Consider the following 16,633-nt stretch of genomic DNA (forward strand, 5'->3'; position numbering starts at 1 on the left):
ATGTCCACATCAATTTATTGTAGTATAAAAATACATCACATTGACGTTTCGGTCCTGGTCTGGGACCTTAATCAAGATGTTACACACAATAAAATACACATATAAGGAACTCCACCCTTTATAGGTAACAAAAGCCCCACCCACACACCAGTGAACATACATATAATATATAAATATATTGTTTCCCCCAACCTGAGTGTGGGCTCTGTTAGCCTGCACCTCTGGTGGGAGAAGTCATTTTATTATAATAGGTGCTCTATAAGCTTTTTGTCTTGTGAATGCTATTTTTTTAGTTTACCATTAAAAATTTTAATATATACTCGAGTATAAGCCTAGTTTTTCAGCACCCAAAATGTGCTGAAAAAGTCACCCTCGGCTTATACTTCAGTCGGGTGCCATGGATCCCTCCAGACTAGCACCCTCTGTCCTTTGTGTGCAAATGAGGCCAATCGCAACCAGACCCTCCAGTGCCCTGGCCCGCTCCCAAATTCATCTTCATCTACCGTTCTCATCTGTCCCATTCTGCACTAGATATTGCACTTTATATTCTATATAAACCATAGTTTTGAAGGATTTTAACTCTTTATGTTTTAGCTTGGTTGCTGATTGAGCTAAGGGGGTAGTACTCTTAAGGCATCATTGTTAATACCATATTGTTTTTGTTGACCTTCTTCTCCACTTACAGAGCTAGTTTACTGTTTTTCTTTGAAATAAATATTAAAAAACATATACCCCACTGATGCCTCATTTAATGTAATTTTATTGGTATTTATTTTGATTATTGAAATTTAGCAGTAGCGGCTGCATTTCCCACTCTAGGCTTATACTCGAGTCAATAAGTTTTTCCAGTTTTCTTAGGTAAAATTAGGTACCTCGGCTTATATTCGGATCGGCTTATACTCGAGTATATACGGTAATTATCAACATTATTCAGAGAAAAGTGTAGGTTTTTAACATGTACACATTTATTGATAATTTTAAGCTATGTTTGAGCTCTTACAGTTCCCCAAAACTCCAAAACCCACAACAAAATAATGTACATGCTTTAATCTCAGAATTAGGTTTATGGGTTTGTTGAAAAATTACAAAAATATTAACATAGATAGAAGTAGGTATAGAAAAATAGAAATAGGTATAATTACACATGCAGACTGCATGCATGAGTAACCAAAACTTGTGTTGAGATTACTGAAAGCAGAAATAAATCTGCCACAAAGTGAGCAGAATCTCATATTATACCTTACAATGTGTTTTATCATGTGGCATTTTGTACCTGTGTATATTTATTATAGTGTTTATTCTCCCTTCTACATTTTTAATGTTTTATACTATACAGCTCTGCATATTCAAGTAATGCTAAATACATAAAGTTATGAATACATACATTGTTAAATATATTGGCATCTCAAATATTATTTTTGGAGGACTGGGAGAGAGACAGCTTGGCAAAGAAACACTGGATGCCCTGAGGATCTTGGCTTTTTCTGAAAATGCAGATCTGCAGCAGTCTGCAGCTCTCTATTATCTACATATGAGCCAGCACAGTAAGTACAACCTTTTATTGAATGATTACATTGTATTTTATCTAATTTTACCATATGTCATGTTCAATGTGTACAAAGAGGTATTTAAGACTAAAATAGAAATTTTGGTTTACTGCTGCTTAAATGTTGAAATTAAGTATTCTCATTTTTTTCTGCTACATTGGTATGTAATCAGGAGCTGTAGTAATCATCATTGTTCATCGATTGTGTACTTCAATTATGTTTAATACATTAATTAATTGCCCATACAAAATGGTTAAAAAGGGGGCAGTTCAGCTTTACAAAACTTCCTAGTTTTAAATCATATACAACAATTAATGACTTTATAGAATTGCTGTCTATTTTGTAGCATTAAACTAATATCAAAGTTTCAAAATGACTTATGTGTATATTTATATTTAATTATTGCAATGCTTGTCTTTTATCTAACATCATTAATGACTTGGGGGAGGGATTTGCAACCAAAGTATTAATGTTTTCCAATGACCAAAATTATACAGGCTAATTTAGTCCGTTCTGAAAATTGTATATGTTCTGAAAGGTTCTATGTCGCTTGCCAGCTCCAGAACCACACATTCACAGTATAGCTAAAATAATTCCTCCTTTGTTCCCCAGCCCCTAGGTAATGAGCAGAGGCTAGGAATGAGTGGCCTTGGGGGTCGACTGCCTGAGTGGCAACAGAGAAAAGCAGACATGTAAACCTTGTGTCTGTTGTTTTCCTGCTGTCTTTACCTCCTGTGATCCTCAGAACTGCCCACCTCAAATCATAATAAAGTTGGCCACCATTCTGAACTATTCTGAAAGGAATACTGTCATGGGAAAACATATCTTCTGAGCTTCTCCAGCAGAATTCTGCATTGAAATCCATTTTCTAAAAACACAGATTTTTTAATATTGTAATTTCACATGGGGCTAGCCATATTCTTCACTTCCCTGGGTGCTACAGCCATGTGACCTGTGCTCTGATAAACTTTGTTCACACTTTACTGCTGTGCTGCACCACCAGCATCTGATCAGCAGAACAATGAAAATGTAGAAAGATAGCAGCTCCCTGTAGATATCAGAATAGCACTCGATAGAAAGAAATCCAAGTACAGCTTGTGACTCCTCCAGTTATATAGCAGTAGGAGAAACAATAGGTGATCTGAAAGCACTTCTAATGTGAAGTGTTGGCTCCTTTTGAAAGCTTAGACTGGCACAATGGACCGCCATAGCTACATACACACCAATATTACAACGTTAAAAGGATTACAATTTTAAATGGTGAATTATTTGCTATTTAAACAATGTTATTTCAAATAAAAAGTACACCATGAAAATCAGTATCCCATTAATGTTAGGGACACATAACACAATACCCATGCAGGGAACTTATTTGGCAGCAGCCAGAATGTCAACTATGAAAATTATTTAGATTTTTAGCAAAATGTTAGAAAAGGTTTGTGATTTGGTAGTTTGGAATAAAAACATGTAAAAATCAGTAAGATTTTGGATTCACTGGAATGTGTTCTTTCCAAAAATATATGATTTTCTGGGGTGAATTTATTTATTTTTCTATCTCACATAAAATGCAGCAATTGTGTTAATATAGAAGAACTTCTGCTTTCTCTTGCTACCATATACTAGTTATTTGTTACTTGTTTCAACTAATTATACATTTTTAGCCATTTTATGGCATTTTCAGTTCTAAAGGTGAACTGTTCATTTAAAAGCGATAGTATAAAAGTTACTTAAGGAAAATCTGACCTCCAAAAGACACAAGGGAACCCATTTCCATTAGAAAAAAGGAGGTTCCAACTAAATATGTGGAAAGGGTTTTTTTAATGTGTCAGCTGTGAAGTAGTGAAATTGTCTCTCTGAATCAGTCATACTGACTCCCCTTTCGAGAAGGGGTTGGATGGCTTTTTAACAAGTGTGGAAATACAGGGTTTATGGAAGATAGTTTATAGTACAAGTTAATCCAGGGACTGGCCCAATTGCCATCATGGAGTCAAATCCATGTCCTCTGTGCCAAATTGGAGAGGCTTCAGAGGTTTTCTGCCTCCTCTGGATCAACTAGCAGTTAGAACAAAGTAGGTACCGACATTCAATTAAAAACAAGGGGCTAGTCCCTCACTTGCATTGCCTGAGAGCCTACTGTATTTTGTTCTCCTTGGTTGGGTCATGCCATCTACCCAGGGGCTGTGCACCAGGCATTATCAGTAACAGGTGTTACTGGTGTGTGTGTGTGTGTGTGTTAGCTCAAATTTTTTCAGTGCATTTTGCCAATTTATTTACTATGAACATTTACATGCACAGTACCACCCTGTAAATTAAGGGATCACTTCACGTACACTTTAGTAAAATAGTTAACACTGTATGTGCCAAGAACAGATGTTTCTTCAATTCTGCAGGCTTACAGGGCAAAGCAATAGTCCATAGTTACAACAGTTACATAGTTAAGTTGGGTTGAAACAACAACTAAGGTTCATCAAGTTTAACTCTTCCAAATAAACTCCAGTGCACATATAAACACACATTCATACTGACCCATCTATACACTCACATATATAAACTATATATAGAAATCTACTAATTGTAGATTTTAATATCACAATAGTTACATAGTTACATAGTTACATAGGGTTGAAAAAAGACCAGTGTCCATCAAGTTCAACCCATCCAAGTAAACCCAGCACACCCAACCCACACCTACCAATCTATACACTCACATACATAAACTATAAATACAACCACTAGTACTAACTGTAGATATTAGTATCACAATAGCCTTGGATATTCTGATTGATCAAGAACTCATCCAGGCCCCTCTTAAAGGCATTAACAGAATCTGCCATTACCACATCACTAGGAAGGGTAGACAGTCAAGGCTGGGGTTGTTTCCTCCAATAGCCTTGATGTTTGTGAAAGAAATCAACCAAGCTAAGGCATTACTGGAATCAGGCATCACAAAATCACCAGGCAGGGTGTTCTACAAACTCACTGCTGTTACTGTGAAGAATCACTTATGCTGCTTTAAATGATAGTTCTGTTCCTCTAATCTGAAAGGGGGGTCCTCTGCTTTATTGATTGTTTTTATGAGAAGAAAGATCCCTTTGCTATCTGCCTATAATGCACTCAAGAGTAATCATGTTACAGTATGTCACATTGCAAGTGTCTTTTTGCCAGAGGAAACAACCCCAGCCTTGACTGTCTACCCTCAAAGTCTAAATTCTCCATCCCTTTTACTTGATTAGTTGCACATCTCTGAACTCTCTTCAACTCATTTATATCCTCCTTAAGGACTGGACCCTAAAACTACACTGCATATTCAAGGTGAGGCCTTATCAGTAAGGCCTCATCTTGACAATACTTTGTTTTGCCTAGAATTAGACAACTGTTGTCTACAAAGATCCCTGGATCCTTTTGAATGAAGGATAACCCAACACACTTTAGTGTATAACTGTCATTTATATTAATTCCAATATGTTCTTCATAAATTAGCATTGAACCTCATTTTCCAGTTTGTGCCGTTTTCCAATTTTGTCAAATCACTTTGCAAAGCAGCAGCATCTTGAATGGAACTATGGTTTTGCACAATTGAGCATCATCAGCAAAAACAGAAACAATACTTTCTATGCCCCCCTCCAGGTTATTAATAAACAAATTAAAAAGCAAAGGACCAAGGACTGACCCCTGTGATACTCCACTTACAACAGTGGTCCAAATAGAAAATGTTGCATTTACTCTTTGTAATTATCCTTCAGCCAGTTCTCTATCCAAGAACAAATATTATGTTCCAGGCCAATAATCCTTCATTTAACCATTAACCTTCTGTGAGGTACTGTATCAAAAGCTTTGGCAAAGTCTTAGTAGATCACATCCGCTGCCATCCTAGATTTGAGATTTCTGCTCATCTCCTCATAAAAGGAAATTAAATTAGTTTGGCAAGATCTGTTCGCACAGCGCTGTGTTTAGGTGAGAGGTGTTTAGGTGAGAGGTGATTTTTGGATTCTGTGAAGCACTTCCTGAAAATATTGTTGAACTCCTGTACAAAGCTGAGAATGAAAAAGTTGTGCAACTTTTAAATTTAAATGTTTAAACTGGACATCTTTTCTCTAAGTACTCCTCCTTGCATGCATGAGCCACACCATGGTTGTATGGGGGTGTTTTTTTTACATATTCTGAGACAGCAATTTTAATTTGTAGATGTGAAGTAGTTCATTCTTTTGCAGATAAAGGACAATTACTTTATGAAAATATTTGACAGACATTTATTATTGTTCATCTAAATGTACGCATATTTTGTTTTAAAAGACCTTGACATTATTTTTGAATATTCCTAGTGACTGCCAAGTTGCCACAAGAATTTTTGGAGCCATATCAAGCTTTGCTGCAGTCTAGTGATTTAGAAGTTCAGCAGATGTCTTCCTTGTCACTCGTGAACTTTTTGCTTGAGGGATATTGTAAGTGTTACAAGTCTTTATATAAGGTAAACGGTGGGGGAGATTAGATTATGGTATTAATTAAAAGGGACATATAACCACCCTTATAACTTGCCAATATTATGAAATCCTTTATTTATACAATTTTAAAAATGCCCTCATCTTATTGACATGAGCTTTATCTCAACTACTAAAAACAAATACACATATATATATTTTTTTAGCACAGATATACCTGATTGCAGAGACTTGAAAGGAAACAATGCTGCTCTGACAAATAATTTCCCAACATCCCTTCGACTGAAAAATTTAAGCAAACCCTTCTTCACCTTGTTTCATTGTGAAGTGATGAACTTAGGAGCTTGAAGTCCCTGTTTTCCATAATAGGTGATGTACAGATTCTCTGAAAAGAAAAGAATTGTGACTTCAAGTCAAAGAATCCTTTACATCACAATGGAACAAAATTGTGAAAAGTTGGATCACCCTGCAAGACTAAAGAGGGGTTGAGGAGCTGTTCCCTGCGCCACAGATGTGTACTTTGAATTCATGGAATCAGATATGTTTGTGTAAAAATAAAAAAAAAATTCTATCAATTTTTTGGAAGCTCAGACAGTGTTTGTGCCTTTTCTACTTAAGACCAACTAAATAAGTTAAAAAAAAAAGGGGGGGGGGTTAAATTTTTTCTTTATATTCAAGAGATGACAAAGGGCATTTAACACCTGGATTGTCTCAATTGACTAACCTGTCAGACTGAAACGTTCAGTGCTCATTTGCAGACTTAAACACAAAATAATTTTTTTGGTAGGTTATTTGCAAAATACAATGTTGATTAGCTTTTGACGGTCAAATTATTGTTGAATAATCAGATTGGATATAAACAGCAAGACCTGATAACTTGGAGAAAATGTTTAATGAACAAACCTATGGTAATTTTAACACTCCAATAATGGACCTATTTGGGTTTATTCAATTGTTTGACCATGGTTGGGCCAAAGAGGGGTTTCTTATCAAGACGAGTCAGTCTTGATAGTCGGGATTTTTCAGCCTGCTTGACCATTATTTGAGATTGCCTCAATAAGATATTGATTAAGGAGTGCATTGTTTGGCCCAATACATGGACAATACAATAATTTGTCAACTGTACATTAACTCTCTTTACAGCATAGCACATATGTGCACTTACTTTTTTTTATTATCATTGCAGTGAACAAAGAGCTTGTTGTTCAGGTGGGACTACTGGAACCAGTTCTGGAACTTCTGGAATCGGGAGACTCTGCTGTGCAATGTAACTCATGTGCTTGCATTATGATGCTTGCAGTCTCTGGTAAGCCTTCTATAGTCTCACATATCTATTACTTAGCAGCAAGTGTAAAGGGGTAAGGGGCTGCAGTTGTGACAGGTTTTTGTAAAATCTTGTTGTGTTGCTGTTTAAGGCTAATGCCACATGGTCCTGCAGAAAAAACCCTGAACCGGGGTTCCAGGTGCAGGCAAGGAAGAAGGCAGATGCCAGCATAGGGGCAGAGTGTCAGCCTGCATTTATCTGCAGCAGAGTCAGACTGGGCCCGGCGGCACAGACCTGATCCCTGTTGCTGCTTCCTCTGAGGGCCGATGTCCTCCCCCTATGTGTTTCACTTACACGCGCTCAGGGGAGAATGTTGGGCAGGTGGCAGGGGCCCCTGCAGGGAGTTAGGGAGGTGCGGCCAGCTGGGGCACCTTGGAGGGTGCGGGGCCCCTGGGGCAGCAGGTCCGGTCCAACCCTTATCTGCAGTCCGAGAATCCCCCACATGTGGCACTAGCCTTAAAGGACAAGGAAAGGTTAATATAAATTAAAAGTAAGTCTAAAGGCATTCTTTTTAAGTACTTACTGCATATCTAAATTCCCAGATCCCTGCTTGCTTCTCTGAGATATGGTGCTGGCAGCCTACAGCAGTGTGAAGACTACAGTGACACTGAAATCTCTCTCCCCTTCCTGTAGGCTCCAGCGGCTGCCTTCAGTAGCAATGCACATGTGCGTAACTTGATCCTGTCTCCTGTTCTGAGCTACACATGCCCACCAGCCAATTAGAAGCGGATCTGGCAGAGGGGAGGGGGGGAGGGAATGAAACACATGTGTGAAGCAAGGAGGGAAAGGAAGGGAGAATACCTTTTTAATGATGGCTGCCTGCCTGAGTAAATATTTGATAAGGTGAGCCAAAAGTGTGGCGTTTTTACTAAACAATAGGAGGACTATTGGGCAGTATGCTTTTTAAATTTTGACTTGCACTCTCCTTTAAGCGCAAAGACATACGGGCTGATTAATTGGCCCAATGCAAATAGTTTATATGACTGCTAGATGATTTTTTACCATTTTGTGCTCTTTAAAATTCCCCTTTCTTCCCCCAGGAAATGCCTGTAAATTAAATTAACCCGGGAAGACTGTATATGTGTTTTAGGACAACCTAAGGTTGTGTATTTCCACTTCTGTAACAAGGTATTAAAAAATACAGAAACAAAAAATAACTTTTTTTTATAATATAGTGAAACATATACTGTATTAGCATTATTTATAATTAAGGCCAAAACCTCCACTAGCATTAAGGAAGGAAATCATTTATTTTGGGAAAGTACAGCTTTGCAGTGGAAATTTCTGAACATCTTAGGGCTCATATTGAAGCAGAACCATAATTTAGGTCATGCAAATTTTGCCTCATTCATTGTGCAAATTGGTGTCATTCAGTAAATGTACTCATAGTAACATAGTAACATAGTAAGTTGGGTTGAAAAAAGACATACGTCCATCAAGTTCAACCATAATGCCTATATATAACCTGCCTAACTACTAGTTGATCCAGAGGAAGGCAAAAAACCCCATCTGAAGCCTCTCTAATTTGCCACAGAGGGGAAAAAATTCCTTCCTGACTCCAAGATGGAAATCGGACCAGTCCCTGGATCAACTAGTACTAAGAGCTATCTCCCATAACCCTGTATTCCCTCACTTGCTAAGAATCCATCCAGCCCCTTCTTAAAGTTATATAATGTATCAGCCAGCACGACTGATTCGGGGAGGGAATTCCAGAACTTCACAGGTCTCACTGTAAAAAATCCTTTCCGAATGTTTAAATGGAACCTCCCTTCTTCTAAACGAAGTGGGTGCCCTCGTGTCCGTTGGAAGGACCTACTGGTAAATAAAACATTAGAAAGGTTATTATATGATCCCTTTATATATTTATACATAGTTATCATGTCACCTCTTAAGCGCCTCTTCTCCAGTGTAAACAGACCCAACTTGGCCAGTCTTTCTTCATAACTGAGACTTTCCATACATTTTACCAGCTTAGTTGCCCTTCTCTGGACCCTCTCTAACTCAATAATGTCCCGTTTGAGCACTGGAGACCAAAACTGAACAGCATATTCTAGATGGGGCCTTACCAGCGCTCTGTAAAGGGGAAGAATAACTCCCTCCTCCCGTGAATCTATACCCCTTTTAATACAGCTCAAAACCTTGTTTGCCCTTGCAGCTGCTGCCTGGCATTGCTTGCTACAGCCAAGTTTATTATCTACAAGGACTCCAAGGTCCTTCTCAATTATGGATTTGCCTAGTGCAGTCCCATTAAGGGTATACGGGGCTTGCATATTTTTACATCCCAGGTGCATGACCTTACATTTATCCACATTAAATCTCATCTGCCACTTAGCTGCCCAGATTGCCAGTTGGTCAAGATCCTGCTGCAGGGATGTCACATCCTGGATAGAATTGACTGGTCTGCAGAGTTTTGTGTCATCTGCAAACACTGATACATTACTCATAATACCCTCCCCTAAGTCATTTATGAACAAATTAAACAAAAGTGGACCCAGTACAGAACCCTGAGGGACCCCACTGAGGACCTTATTCCAAGTAGAGAATGTACCATTAACAACCACCCTCTGTACCCGATCCTGTAGCCAGTTTTCTATCCATGTGCAAACGACTTCACTAAGACCAGTAGACCTTAGCTTAGAAAGCAGTCGTTTGTGGGGAACGGTATCAAATGCTTTGGCAAAATCCAAATAGATGATATCTACTGCATCCCCACTGTCCAGCTTCTTACTTACCTCATCATAAAAAGCAATTAAATTGGTCTGACATGACCTGTCCTTCATAAAGCCATGCTGATTACTGCTCATAATGGCATTCTCCACTACATAATTTTGAATGTGATCCCTTAACAAGCCTTCAAATAACTTGCCCACCACGGATGTCAAACTTACAGGCCTATAATTGCCAGGCTGAGATCTTACTCCCTTTTTAAATATGGGAATGACATTCGCCTTCTTCCAATCCCTAGGTACCATACCTGATGAAAGAGAGTCTGAGAATATCAGAAACAAGGGCCACTGCAATTCTGCCCCTAGCTCTCTCAGTACCCGAGGGTGTATTCCATCTGGCCCAGGTGCCTTGTTTACATTTATCGTGTGTAACCCTTTAAGCACCATATCCTGTGCCAACCACTGTGTAGTTGGAGCTGAGGCAACAGTGAAGCTATTGGGTGGGACTTGGCCCACTGGCTCCTCTACTGTATACACAGAAGAAAAGAACTGGTTAAGCACATCTGCCTTTTCTGTATCCGCTGTAACCATATTGTTACTATAACTCAATGGGGCCACACCCTCAACCTGCATCTTTTTACTATTAATATACTTAAAAAACTTTTTGGGGTTAGTCTTGGCCTCGGCCGCGATGCGCTCCTCATTTTCTATCTTTGCCTTCCGGATTGCTGTTTTACAACACTTGTTATAGTGTTTATAATCATTAAACGCATCTACTGTCCCCTCTGACTTATATTTCTTAAAAGCTTTCCTTTTTCTCCCTATTAACTTCTTTACCTCAGAGTTAAGCCACATAGGGTGATTCTTAACACTTCTACTTTTTCTTATTAATGGAATAAATTGAGAACAGTAATGATTTAATATCATTTTAAATGACAACCACTCGTGGCTAAGTCTAGTGTCACACGTGGCAGATTCTTGGTCCATAGTTAAACACAGGCCAAGAATCCACTCCTATGTGCCTAACAGTTTTTGATGTTCCTGCAACTGCATAACCTGAAGGTAGAAGCAATTAAAATCTGCAGAAAGACATTTAAAATCTGATAAGAAAGACATTTTTTAGAATGTGCCAATAGGTGTTGGTAAAATTAACCCAAAATTAACCCAAAGAACACATGATCTCCTAAGATCAAATAACAGATGTGAGAACCCTACAAGCATTTCTGAGTGTCCGTTAGTCCTTAATCCATCACCTGTGCTTAGTGATGTAATTTTTGTCATATGACTTAAAACTTTGTATTATAACAAATAATGTACCTGATAGTAGAAGTTCCATTGAAGTTCCATGACCTGTATAAAAACAGGTGCCTTGTGCCTTTATATGGTCATGAGAGTTCTAATATCCCTATATTTTATGAATTAAGTATGTTTAAATAATTAGGCCAAGAATAAGATGACTGCATTCTTAATGCTTTGCAGAAAAAATAGAAAGTAAATTTGCTGACATGATCATTGGTTCAAAAAGCCATACTTTATTACTCATTATGCCATTTTCTAGAACATAATTTTGAATGTGATTCCTTAACAAACCTTTGGATAGCTTGCCCACAACAGATGTCAGAATTACAGACCTGTAATTGCATGGCTGGGCTTGTATTCTAAGGACCATATTGCATTCACATACTTTGGTCCGGAACCTATTTGTATGTTTTTGGAGTATGTTTGGAAACCAGAGTACCTAAGAAAGTCCAAGAAAACAAGGGGTGACATACAAATTGTTTGCAAATAGTGTCCTAGCTGGAATTATGCCTAGGTCCTCAGCACTGGAAAGCAACTGTGCTAAACATTGCACTTCCGGGCTGCCCTTCTACAAATCACATCCTAAGTGTAAATTACATTATACAACATAGTAACATAGTAACATAGTAAGTTGGGTTGAAAAAAGACATACATCCATCACGTTCAACCATAATGACTATATATAACCTGCCTAACTTCTAGTTGATCCAGAGGAAGGCAAAAAAAAACCCATCTGAAGCCTCTCTAATTTGCCGCAGAGGGGAAAAAATTCCCTCCAAGATGGCAATCGGACCAGTCCCTGGATCAACTTGTACATTATACAAGCCCTTGCCAACTAATAATTCTATCATACTGTTTGTGCAGAATCCAACCGAGAGGCTATAGGAATTGCTGGAGGCATCAGGCCATTACTGACATTAGCCAAGTCCTATGATCCCAGAGTGCAGCAAAATGCTGTTGGAGCTATTTTGAACTTGACTCGATCAGGTAATTTTGCATAATTATTCTATGATGTTGTTACGTTAATAAAATAAAGTAAATGCAATGCAAATAACAAATTTGTATAACATTTTGTTTTTACCATTGTCTTATTTACAATATATTTTATTTGAATAGCTTTTACTTTTTAATATGAAGAAAACTGTAATTTTCTTTTACAGAACATATCAAGAGTATTCTTTGCAGACAGGGAGCCCTGCCAGTACTGATTCTTCTTTTGCAATCTCCTGACTCTGATATCCAGGTATGGAAAACTGCATTTCCAAATCTTGCATATTTTGCTACATATATTTTACTGCTTTATGGAACCAACAGTCATGATTATTAAAAGACACAAGAGGAAATTTATGACTGCAAGTCCAGTTACACTTGGTCACAGTCCCTTGTGCTTTAAATCCCATTCATTAAAGGTATACTTGCATCAACAGGTTGTCCTTGCACTTCTGTATAGTTGTAGATAGGTGCCGCTGCCTTTTATTATGAATTTCATGCAGTTGTGACTATCGACATAGGAAACTTGAAGCTACTGGCACTTCCAAACCAGTGCATAGGTTTAGGGATTCCACAGTGGCCTGTGTCAATTGAAAATATAGAGTCAGACTAAGAATAAGAGTCACTGGACCGCTGGTGTACTGGGAGAAAACCTGGTGGGCCTGTTGGGCCACACTGACCCGACCACACTGGCAGGCTGTGTGGTGGAACACTAGGGTTGGAACTATATGAACACTGGTGTCGATATTTATGGGGAGTAGTGGGCCCTGAGTTTGGGGGGGTGGGGCAAGGCAGGAGTGGTGGGCCCTGCCTCCTCTAGTCTGACACTGGATGGTTCCTTATTAGAATAGCCACTACTATAATTTTAACAGTTATTAAATAGGAAGAAGAGGGGGAAACTCTGGAATATAAGCGAAAGCTGAATGCTATAAACGTGATGACCAAAAGGTTGAATTTGATGGGCATGTGCCTTATTTTCAGCCTAAACTAATATGCTATTCAGGTGGTGGTTTAATAAAGAAGCATCCAGATATGCAATGCTCCTTTTGTGATTTTAAAGTGCACAATAACTTCTGAGGATGATGATGAATTAAACAGTTGCTGGTAACTTGGAAGTGAACAAAAGACTGCTAGTGTTCTCCCTGAATGCCAGTGACCTGCTCCATTTAAAGCATATTGAAGCCTCCTTATGCCCATTACACTGATTGATGTTCCTTTTGAAAAAGCCTAGACAAGGACTGCTAGGAACAGGCCAGATTGCAACAGAAGTCAAGGCAACAGATATTAGGTTTAAAACGTATAGTAAGTTGTACAAGGAGGCTAATAGAGAAAATGAATGCAGAAAAGCATTCATGCAATCATGCAACTAAAATACATAATGTGCAACTCTGGGCACTGTCAATCAGTGTCTAATAAAATTTGCATGAAAACAGGCATTGACATGAGTGTTAAAACCAATATTTTGCCTCTTTATTAGATCCATGGAAAGGACTGACTTTGATAATACAGAGCTGTTTTGGGCCCCAGTTGTTAAGAAGGATATAAATAAGCTGGAAAGAGTGCAGAGATTAAACTGGTAAAAGGAATGGAACAAACTATGATGAAAAAATATTGAAGTTGGGGTTGTTTCTCTGGAGAAGAGGCATGATTACTTTTTACAAGTATGTTAGGAGTATTATGGACATATAGTATGTTGCTTGTTCCAAGTACATTTTGTTGCAAAAATATCCACAATACATTTTTGGACACAAATTGAATTTCTTTAATGGTACATGTTTGGCTGTATACACTAGTAACAATACAAAAGCCAAGTCAAGAAAGAGAACAATTGCAAGTTTGTACACAAAAGGCTATTCACATCAAAATACATTCTGCAGTGATGTGTAAAATTACCTACAGAATAAATTAGCAAGAACATATATTCTTGTAAATGAGCTTTAGGATCTGCACAATCTAGAACTGGTCTAGTATTCATGAGCTGCTGTTCCTCCTGGTTGAGTTTAGTTATGTAAATAATTATTATAACTGTTTCATGCTTGTATTAGTGAGTCTCTATCTGCTCTATCCCAATATTGTTACTGCAAGTTTGACCCTAGAGCCAGTATTACTGCTGTGATTAATCCTGATAACAATGCTGACAGTGACTGCCTTATGCCAGGCTACACATCTAACTCTAATTAGCTATCTTAAAATTACAAATTACTTTATATACTTGAGTATAAGCCGATCCGAATATAAGCCGAGGTACCTAATTTTACCTAAGAAAACTGGTAAAACTTATTGACTCAAGTATAAGCCTAGGGTGGGAAATGCAGCCGCTACTGCTAAGTTTCAATAATCAAATTATTTAATAAAAGGACACTCACAAGTGCTTACATGACTACCAAATTAATAAACACAAGGTATGGGCTGGAAAATGAGGCACATCCAACATAAGATAATCACATGCAAGGTTGTACAGGTTAATATCTCATTTAATTTTACATACATTGAAATTGTCATGTGTAAATTTGTTATTTAATTCTTATATAGTTCTGTATACTTTTTGGGGTGAGTGATGTAGAATCACAAGTTTAAGAAAGATAAGATCATGTGTACTAGGAAACAGTATATATTTCTGACTCTTATCTCATCCAGTCTCTTCTGCAAACCACTCTCTGGTTGCTAAGGTAAACAAGGCTCTAGCAACCAGATAGCTGGTGAAATTAATTCTAAACAGGAGAGCTGCTGAACATGTCTTTGCCATTATAAAAGTCCATTTAAAAGGTCAAGAGAGACATAAATGCGGTTTGTTTCTGTGTCAATTCCATTCATTGAAAGGTATTTGCTCCTTTCACTTCCCTATAGTTACTCTTGGCGCCAGTGCATCACTCTCACTCTTTGGTGTTCGGATGATGCAACTCCTGACATTTGGAATCTGAATGATGTGGTGTGGTAACTGCTAAAATGAGACTATTTCACCAATCTGACATTGGGGGCGGTAGTTACCGGCTTACCGGTACAGAAGAATGCATCCTTTACGTTTTCCTCTTCTGAAAAGTGCAGCTTATCCGGTATCGCACGTCCCGTTTCACGCTACGTGCGCCAGCACAAGCACGCACGAACGTGCGTCGCGTCCGCATCTTGTCCGCATGGGCACGCACATGCGACGCAGCTCGACGTTCGTGCGTGCTTGGGTGGGGGGGTGTGTGCGCGTGTCGCGACATGGGACGCGCCAATAGGACACATGGGGGGCGCGTCACAATACTGGATAAGCCGCACTTTGCACTTTCTGCACAAGTAAGAGGAAAGCGAAAAGGATGCATTCGCCTCACAAGTAATCCCACAGGTACTTGCCTCGAGTATAAGCCGAGGATTCCTTTTTTAGCGCTTTTTGAGTGCTGGAAAACTCGGCTTATACTCGAGTATATATGGTAGATGCTTATGACATAAAGGACGATTGCCTGTCACAGAATCCATTATGTCTTTAACTGGAGTCCATTTGTGGGAAGGCCACCAAGCTCTGGCCTACCACAACCTTGCTTCCCTCACTGTGAAAAAATATATTTGTAGCTTCATATAAAATGTCAGCTCCTCAATCTAACAGGAAAAAGATGCCCCTCTATGAAACTACAATATACTCTAATGTACTTGTAAAGAGAAATTTTGCCCCCTGCAAGAGCTCTTTTTCCAGGGAAAACAACCCCAAACTTGACAGTCTTTCCTTATACAGGTATAGGATCCGTTATCTGGAAACCCATTATACAGAATGTTCCGAATTACAGAAAGGCCATCTCCCATAGACTCCATTTTAAACAAATAGTTTTAATTTTTAGAAAGTATTTCCTTTTTCTCTATAATATTAAAACAGTACCTTGTACTTGACCCAATCCTATTGGGTTTATTTAATGTTTAAATGATTTTTTAGTAAACTTAAAGCATAAAGATCCAAACTACAGAAAGATCCCTTATCCAGTAGAACTCAGGTCTCCAGCATTCTAGATAACAGATCCCATACCTGTAGTTCAATTGTTCCATTCCTTTTCACAGTATAGCTGCACATCTCTGCACTATTTCGAGCTTACCAATATCCTTCTTTAGGACTGAGCCTCAAAACTGCACTGCATACTCAAGGTGAGGCCTTACCACGGATCTATTAAGAGGTTATATTATGTATTTATTCCCTTTAGTAACCACTGACTGACAATGACTGAGTTATACAGTTAAAAATAAAAAAATCTAAAATCCTTTGCAAATAAAGGGATTGTTCACCTTTAATGTCCATTTTCCATAAACAAAAGTAAAAATGCCACTGTAAAAGCTACTTTTTATACCTGTTAATTCAATCTATATCCTGCCTCTCTGATCAGGTTTCTGAAGGGATGGGAG

At 38.4% G+C, this 16,633-nt stretch overlaps 1 protein-coding gene across 1 annotated transcript in view; it reads left to right on the forward strand.

Annotated features, from left to right (window-relative positions):
- LOC100496743 (vacuolar protein 8) overlaps positions 1-16,633 on the forward strand; it is a 49,443-nt gene that overhangs the window by 11,528 nt on the left and 21,282 nt on the right. The window contains exons 2-6 of the mRNA XM_031902262.1: positions 1,425-1,544; positions 5,870-5,989; positions 7,173-7,292; positions 12,140-12,262; positions 12,436-12,518. Coding sequence (XP_031758122.1) covers positions 1,425-1,544; positions 5,870-5,989; positions 7,173-7,292; positions 12,140-12,262; positions 12,436-12,518 — 566 coding nt within the window. The remainder of the gene's footprint in view (positions 1-1,424; positions 1,545-5,869; positions 5,990-7,172; positions 7,293-12,139; positions 12,263-12,435; positions 12,519-16,633) is intronic.

This window comes from Xenopus tropicalis, chromosome 5, assembly GCF_000004195.4.
Source record: "Xenopus tropicalis strain Nigerian chromosome 5, UCB_Xtro_10.0, whole genome shotgun sequence".
NCBI classification, from domain to species: domain Eukaryota; kingdom Metazoa; phylum Chordata; class Amphibia; order Anura; family Pipidae; genus Xenopus; species Xenopus tropicalis.